Source organism: Puccinia triticina, chromosome 12A, assembly GCF_026914185.1.
Source record: "Puccinia triticina chromosome 12A, complete sequence".
In the NCBI taxonomy this organism is placed as follows: Eukaryota; Fungi; Basidiomycota; class Pucciniomycetes; order Pucciniales; family Pucciniaceae; genus Puccinia; species Puccinia triticina.
The window spans coordinates 2,250,807-2,259,302 of NC_070569.1; the positions used below are offsets into that span (position 1 = coordinate 2,250,807).

Genomic DNA, 8,496 nt, shown 5'->3' on the forward strand with positions numbered 1-8,496 from the left:
ATGTCCAATTGTTCTGTCGGGATCAGGAAGTGTGGGGTGCCTGGAGCCACTGTCTTCGCTGATCGCAGTGATAGGGTTGCCTCCGGCCCGAACAAGGCGTCCGAGGAGAAAACAACATTGGATGTGAGCAGCGACATCTTGAAGTGTAGTGTGCCAAACAGAGAAGGAAAAACAACATACATATATGTGGGTGGAAATCCAACATGATCGGGGTGTTGAGGCGTGTAAAATTCATGTATCTTTGTGAATTGGTTTGGTTTTCCGGGCAAATACAGCATTTTAAAACAAGGCACCTAACCTGTATCCCGTAAAAATACATTTCTGAATTCAAATGATGAAATTCCAAAGGTGGTTTCACAAGGTTTGTGAAACATCCAGTGTAATATTACGTAAGCCCTCTGTACACAGTATATTTACATTGTATGTATTACAATGTATAATTTACAAGGGCCAAGAGAAGTCCGAAAGCCCTGGAAAAATACGTATTACCCCATACATCTCATAAAATCCCAACACATACCTTTCACAAGGGTTATGCCTTGTGAAATAAGTTTTGTAAAATTCACGGACCCAATTTTTAACAAGCCTAGCGGGAGTATATCAACTAGCTTTTTCTTTGGACAAATGTGGATATAGAGGAAGCAGAATATGGTGTGGATATGGAGAGGGCATTGCAGAACCTTGGACTTGGACGTGGTTGGTATCTTATGTAGTGGATTCTGGATTGGGATTGCAATATAGAACAGCAATTAACCCTTTGGCGTGTACATACGGACTCAGTAAGGATTGGATCACAACCAACATGGATGTTATTATTGGATTCAGATTCAAGTGGTGGTGCAGGTCTTTTGGCATTTCAATAGGAATGCTGCGGACAGCATTAAGCTGGGGGGATGTGGTTTGCTGTGCCTGTTGCAATGCCAAAAGGAAATATGAAAAGGTATTATGACAGTACAGTTACATACAGGTGGAACCCATTACAAGAGGATGAGATAATCTTACACAACAGTTACAACATTTACACACATACACCCTTTGGTAGCCACAGCGGATTGGACGGAAGAATACACAACATAGATACAAGGACGAGGGAGGAGGAAGGAAGGAGGACCAGAAAGAGGCTTTGACCCCCAAATCCTGGACAGGAGGAGTAATCTAGTTGGGTGCAGAGTGCATGGAAGTTGGCTTGGTTACATAGCAACACATTCTCAAGGACATGGAACAACGATGGGAAGTTACATTATCCAGTTTGCCTAGATGTCATTCAGTTATCCGGTTGTGTGTGGTGTATAATCCAACATAAATTGAATCTGTGGGTGTCAAGAGAAAGGTATAATGTTGTTTAACAATATGGACACCAATTTATTCCAAGGAAATCCTCTTTTTGATCTTAAAATAATTCTTTTGTGACCAAATATCAGTTATCTGGTCTAAGTTACCCAGATAACTGATTTTTGGTCAGAAAAGTGATATTTCAACATCAAAAATAGGAGTATATTTGAAAAAAAGTGGGACCATACTGTTAATCAACATTCAGCCTTTCTTTTGACACCCACAGATTCAATTTATGTTGGATTTCACACCCAAGAGTACTGGATAACTAAATCACACCTAGGCGGACTGGATAACGTAACTTCCCATCGTTGCATGGAAGGTGGCTTGGGTACATAGCAACACATGACATCAGGCAGTGCAATATATGCAGGCAGATAAGGTGTACAAATAGTGTCACTGCAGCATAATTCCCTCATTTTTTGTGTTGCTGTGCTGTGCAGTACAGGTGTACATATGCTGTGCAACTGAGATCCCCTGAAGCTAAATTCCCTCAAACAGATTCCCCTGGAGCTAAATTCCCTCAAACAGATTCCCCTGGAGCTAAAATACCTCACTCTTCAATATAAAAGGAGCTCTTCTCCCCCCCATAATTTCTCTTTTTCATCATCAGCCTACAGAGGTTTGGTCACAGTAGTAGTTTAGTAGTAGTAGTTAGCAGTAGTAGTACTGAGGAGCGTAGAGTCAGTCAGTCAGTAGAGTGTTAGTGCAGTATTAGAAACAAAAATCAACAACCAACCAACCAACCAACCAACCAACCAACCAACAACCAACCAAACAACCAACAACCCATTCTCCTTATTAGCATATTAGTAGTAGTAGTAGTAGTAGAAGTAGTAGTACAAATTATAACATCAACAACAGTAGAGGAACTTCACCATAACAAACCATGTTATCCTTAGTTATAACCGGTCTAAAAACACATTGAATTAGATATTTAGGTCTGATAGAGATTACTATATAAAAGTAAGAGCTATCTTGGAATCTGCCATATTTTCTTAAATATTGATTACAAGACTCTTGGTTATTTGCATAGTACTATTAGTGTCAGCTGGCTACTATGGCAGAGCCACCGTGACATAAAAATATACAAATAAAATATGAAAAGTAGTTTTACATATGAAAGAGACATTATTACTCTTACATATGTAAAACTACGCAAAAAACATTAAAAACACTTATAAATAAGTAATTACTTAGCTCTGTGTAATTAATAAGTAAAATATTATGAAAGATTCTGATTCTACGGGTAAAATAACCTAGGGTACCTCACTTACATGTACCCTTAATTATTATCCCTTCCTTGTGTAAACTAACTTCAAAGTTTACGCAAGTGCATCATGCCCCGCGTGGATGCACTTGTATGCACATATATATATAAGTACATATATTTACAACCATTTTCAGTGACGTAACTGAGGTGTTGTGTACAGTTCAAAAGATACCTTTATTTGTTGCGTGGCGCACCCAAGCCCGCGTGCTTTGTTGCCTAGAGCTCAAGCCCGCGCTCCTAGTGTAAATATATGCATAATGCATAAACTAGCCCGCAACCAAAGCGCTCAGGTTACCAATAAGTAAGAATGGGCCAGAATACGCCCCAATAACAATATTACATGTGTTATAGGGCTTGTACACATGTAATTAATCACCAAACAAGATGTAATTACCACGTCATTCAATATAAAAACATTCTAGACTTAAAAGAGCTCTTTCAGCGTGCACAGGAGACACTAGAAAGCGCCCCAGCTTCTCCCAAGCCTCACTACACGTAAATTACAACTGTAGTAAATATGTAGAAGGGGTCAAATGAACTGGAGCAATCAATAAGCGCCTCCAGAACATGTATAAAGCACTGCTTACACGTGTACTAGTACACAGAAGCCAGTTCTAGTACCTTCTGTGGCACATTTTCACAGAAATGAGCGTCACAGAACCCCCAAACCAGCCCCCATGACGTGTAAGGCACGTGTAAAATCACGCAGAACCTCTGTAAAAGGTCCTTGGCAACCCTTGTATCCAAGCCCCAAGGTTCCACAACCCACAGCGCCTTCTAGCGCAACCAAATTGCCTCAGAATGCGCCCACAAGTGTCCCCATGTCCCCTGGGCGCCCCTGGAGGCCTGCCTAGGCTATATAAAGGGCCCTTTCTCCGCCCAAAAGGAGATTCCCCAGCTTTACATTACCTATTAGAATTTTACCCGCCTTCAACAGCCTCATTAGCCTGTGATTTGCCAGGTAAAATACCTACTTTCGTGATTTTTAGCCCCAATTTCCGCCCTGAAGCTGCCCAGTAACCACCCTGCCCTCAAGATTACCTCCTCTGAGCGCCTCCAACTACCCAACTTCACGCCTGAAGAACCTCAAGTGCCTCTAGGGTCTTATACTAGTAAGTTTAAGCCCCTTCTCTTGAGATTCTCTGCCATTTCTTTCTGGGATTTAAACCACACCTGTTTACAGGCCCCAGTTCTTCATTCTAGAGGGATTAAACACCCCTGATTTATCAGGCCCCTCTTAAAATTAATTATATTCATTTTATTACGTCAAATTGGCCCAAATTGGCCCAAATTGCCTTATTTCTTGCGCCATAATTCCCAACAATTACGTTGGAATTATCCCTTATAACCTTGTCTCAGAGTTTTATAACTCTAATCTTTAGCTTTGCACCACGTGTAGCTAGAAGGATAATATCCTTGGCATCACGTAGGCTGACAATTAGAGGGGCAGGTCTTTCAAACCACCTGTAGATTGTAACAGCCTTTCAACCTATCATACAATTTATTTCCCCCTCAAAGGAACTTTGATTACCCATCCATCCCTTGAGTCCTACACCGCTACCTGAAACAAATACTGGAGAAGCTCAAGACGCCGCCGGTGAATTTCATGTTGTTGGCTCCCTCAGTTACTTGGTGGTGGTGACATGACCAGACATAGCATTTGCCGTCAACTTTCTGGCACGTTTCTCGTTGAGTCCCTCCTTGACTCATTGGAGATTTTTGATGCATCTGATAGCCTATCTCGGAACCACCAGACAACGTCTGCTGTACATCTGCCCTGATACAACCGCCCCAGTCTTTTCGTGCTTTGTTGACGCAAATTGGGGGGGTCAATTTTCTTGCTCAACGCATGGGATGATGATCTTCTGCTTCGGGTGCCCTGTGGCTTGGATTTCAAAGCGCCTGGCCAGCGTAGCCAGCTCAACAGCGCATGCCCAATATATGGCAATGGGTATTGGTGTACAAGAAGCCCTCTGGATTTGCAACCTATTGTGCGACCTCTTAGGTAAGGAATTTGTGGTTGATGTGTTCTGCGACAATCAGACGGTGTGGTGATCAATCTCGTGGCGCCGGTGGCGCATTCAGTTTCCAGTCATTTTTCCACTTTATATTCCATCCCTGCTCAGCCTGTCAAATTCTCCCCTCTTCTCAGGATCCTTTTTCCTTCCAGGCCTCTCCTCACTATCCCTCCTAAACACCCTCCCCATTCCTTTTTTGTTTAAGCTTCCTCATCCATTTTCATCTTTCTTGGTCCTAACACAGCGCCTGCTGTGGGTTTATTCCTTTGGTTGGTTCCTGATTTCTGTTTCCTCTTGTTGGTCTTTTCCTGTCTTCTCTTTTCTCTTTTTCCTGGTTTTCTTTTTCTGTTTGGTTCCTTTTTTTTCTGTTTCATATCACTGTGCTTTCTCTTTTCCTTTGTGTTGTCTTCATTTCTTCTGTTTCTCTTGGTTGTTGTTGCGCGCCTGTGCGCGCGGGTGTATGATTACTTGTGCACAGCATGTCACAACCCCGGAGTCTAAGTTCAGTCAAACTCAGACGATGGGGCGGCATGGACTTTGTCTGAACCATAAATATTTTTGTCTCAGATCATCCGTCAAAACTCAAGAGTCCCGAATCTTAATTTTATTGATCTTTGTTTGCCGAGATACTTGCGGAGCTTCTGAGTTTCTCCTCTCAGCCCCGCGCCAATCCTCTTCCAGATTCTCTCCGTTTAGATCACTTGTCCCCGGCTCAGTTTGCCGGCTTTCTTATTTTTCCTCAGATCCTCAACACCAAAACACCGCCGACGGAAATCTACTTTCCGTCGTCTCCTATAAAATCCCCTCCCAAAAACGCTATCCCCTCAAATCCCAGAATCTTCAGTTTCCCGGACCACCGCGAAGGCAGCGCCCCAGGCGCAATTTCCCTTCAAGTAACTGCCGACGGCCCAGCACCAGTTGGAGTTCCACAACGGCAATTAAGATTGCCACAAACAATGGTTCAAACAAGCGGACTTGGCACACGGACCAGCACTTTTACATCAGCAATCAAGCTTACTACAAGAAACAAATCAAGATTTAGTGGGTAGATACCAAGAATCAATTTGCAGACATCTTTACCAAGAACCTATCACCTCTACTTCACGAGGCTCAGGCACAAAGGGTACAAGGCAAAGCTCAGTCAAGTGGGGGGGTGTTGTAGCACGGTGTAACTAGTTACACAGGATTACCCCCTACTACTATGTAATATTACATAATATTACATATTTCTCAACCGTGCTTTGTACGCACAGACCTTTTGTGTTTACCTATAAATACCCTGTACATACATTCATAATATCTGTTGTTACCAATATTATTCATCTCTTTGTTACCAATATTATTCATCTCTTTGTTGTTCGTGCTCTATTAGAGTTTGCCCTAGTTAGGGCTGATGTGAGTGTAACTGTGGGTTTCAGAGGTGTCTAACAGATAACAGGGAGATTAGTTTTTTTTCTGTGGTGTTGTATCAACCAAGCATGCCCATTGAGGGCGTCAAAGCTGAAATTGTGTGATACTTGAAGGAGGACACCAAAGCGGAAGGAATCAAACCCCTAGCATACTGGGTCAATTGTCAAAGCACCTATCCTGTCCTCTCTAAAATGGCTTGCAAGTACCTTTTGATTCCAGCAACAAGTGCTGCTTCCAAGCGAGTTTTTTTGGGAGGCCAACAAGTTGTATCATGGCAGCAATCTTCCCTCAGCGCTAGCAGTATTGAACAACTTTTGTGCCTCAAGGGGTGGTACAAAATGTTTGGTGGACAATTCTAGGTTTCTTACTCTTTTTTTTACTGATTCATTGAAACTCGGGACCTTGTACATAGTTAAATGGGAAATAGAAGACTCAAAAATAAGACTCTGACATCAACCCCTCTCCCCCTCTCCAAAGTCCTTCCATGCCCCGGGGCTTTGGGGTTTTCCAGAGGGTCATCCTGAACCTCGTACCCCAGGGTCAGACCACGGGGTTAGACCCTGGGGCGCCAGTTTGGGTCACAGCCTTAGGAAAAGCTGAATCATCAGCAGTTTTTGTTTCAAAGGAGTCACAAAATTCTCTCATTAAATTTGCACCAGTCTACACAGATTGTGAAAAGGTGTTTTGAAAAAAGTATTTTGCTCTATATACATTGATAAAACCATAATCTATGAGGGGTTTTTCTTCCATACAGGTGTTATCTTTCTGTTAAACTACTACCGACTGTTTATAACTGGGATGAAGAATCAAAATGACAGGGCAAACAACACTAGCAAAACAGAGTCACTTGAAAATGCTGCTTTCTAAATTTTATCTCTAAGCACAGGCAGTAGGGGTGTACTTGGGAGGTTGTGTCGTGACGACAGCCTCGGAATGGGCCTTTTCAACCTCTTCTTTTGTCGCGTCGACTTTGATTTTGATCCGTCCATCAGGCAACACTTCTACTTTGACCAATTCAAGAGTGGGAAGTAACCAGGTCGAACCGCAGTGTGAAACTGAAATTAGTGAAAGAGAGGCGATGGTTTAGCACCCGACATACCGTGACTGAAGGCTTGAAATTTCAAGACCGGAGCAATCTAACTTACTTTTTTCGTGTGGATGCGAGGTTCCGACGGCGATGGTCTTGCCACCGGTAGCAACACCTGCTTGAATCCCAAAGGGAGAATCTTCAACCACCAAGCAATTTTTCGCATCAAAACCCAATCTGGTGGCAGCCAATTGAAAAGGATCGGGCTAAATTCGTAAAATGAAACCAAAATTGATTGTTAGTAGCTTGCTCAGGAATTGATACGCATTATATTTCCAACGACGAAATTCAAGAATGAATCATGCCCACAAATGGTTTTCCCCTCTTGAGTTCCGGGTCATCTGCGGTCACGGTGACCTTTGGCAAGTTGATACCAACCCTCTCTAGGGCTCCATGACAGTGAGTGATTGCTGCAGAAGTGGCGATTGCCCAGCGATCGGTGGGCAAGGCGTTCGTAAAGTTCCGAACACCGGGTAAAATTCTGACGGAACGATCCTAAAATTTTGATCATGTTTTAGTCGATGTACGCAACAACTCAAGTTCTCGATGAAATTCGAATCAAAACTCACAACTAAATCAGAGACATCCACTTCGATGTCCTGTTCGTCGTCGTCTTCAAAAACGGCGTTATCATCATTCACCATGTTCTTGGCGTCCTCTTGCGCGGAGTTTCCTTCCGAGTCTTTTTCGATTTTAGCCATTGGTACGATGCCCAAAGCCTTTATTAAGTTAGGAAAAGGAAGGCAAAAAAGGTTGAGTGATCCTTTCCAAATGTGGGGAGAATAGAGTTGGTTAAGAGTTTTACGCGTACCTTCATTCGATTGGTTACCGATTCTCCGGTGATGCTTTGACTGAGGCCAGACTTGGTTCGTGGTTTATTAGTCGCATTAGCCGACATTGAACTTTTTCTACTGGCTCTTCTACTTGAAGCAGCACTAGATTTCCTGCTCTTGACTTCTTGCTCATATTCATCTGCTTGACGGAGGACTTCGAGTTCAAATTCTTTGACATGGGGCGCCATTTCAACGTCTGACTTTCGACGCAAGTCCGGTTTCAAGTCTCTCAAGTTATCCATGACCCGGCGGCCGTGAGTCTCGTCAATGACTTCTTGGGGATCTCGGTTGATCTTTTTGGCAACGGCAGCCCAAGCAGATTCGATAGCTGGAATAGAGTCGATTAACGTGCCGTCCATGTCGAACTGTAAAAAACAAAACAGAGGGATTAGATTACAGAATCATATGAAAACAAGATAGAACGGTGTCAAACAAGAATGTCCACCCCTAAGGATGGCTTGTGGCACTTACGAGGACCGCGTCCACAATGAACTCTGCCTTATTCTCATCAGAGTAAGAAGCGCACAAGTTGAACTGGGACAT

At 43.1% G+C, this 8,496-nt stretch overlaps 1 protein-coding gene across 1 annotated transcript; it reads right to left on the reverse strand.

Moving 5' to 3' along the window:
* Positions 1-6,909: 6,909 nt before the first annotated feature.
* Positions 6,910-8,496, reverse strand: PtA15_12A203 (uncharacterized protein; the record flags this gene model as incomplete). The annotated part of the gene is made up of 6 exons (XM_053161790.1): positions 6,910-7,088; positions 7,179-7,326; positions 7,430-7,615; positions 7,690-7,839; positions 7,932-8,318; positions 8,425-8,496. The coding sequence occupies 6 exons, from the start codon at positions 8,494-8,496 to the stop codon at positions 6,910-6,912; spliced, it is 1,122 nt and encodes a 373-aa protein (XP_053025772.1).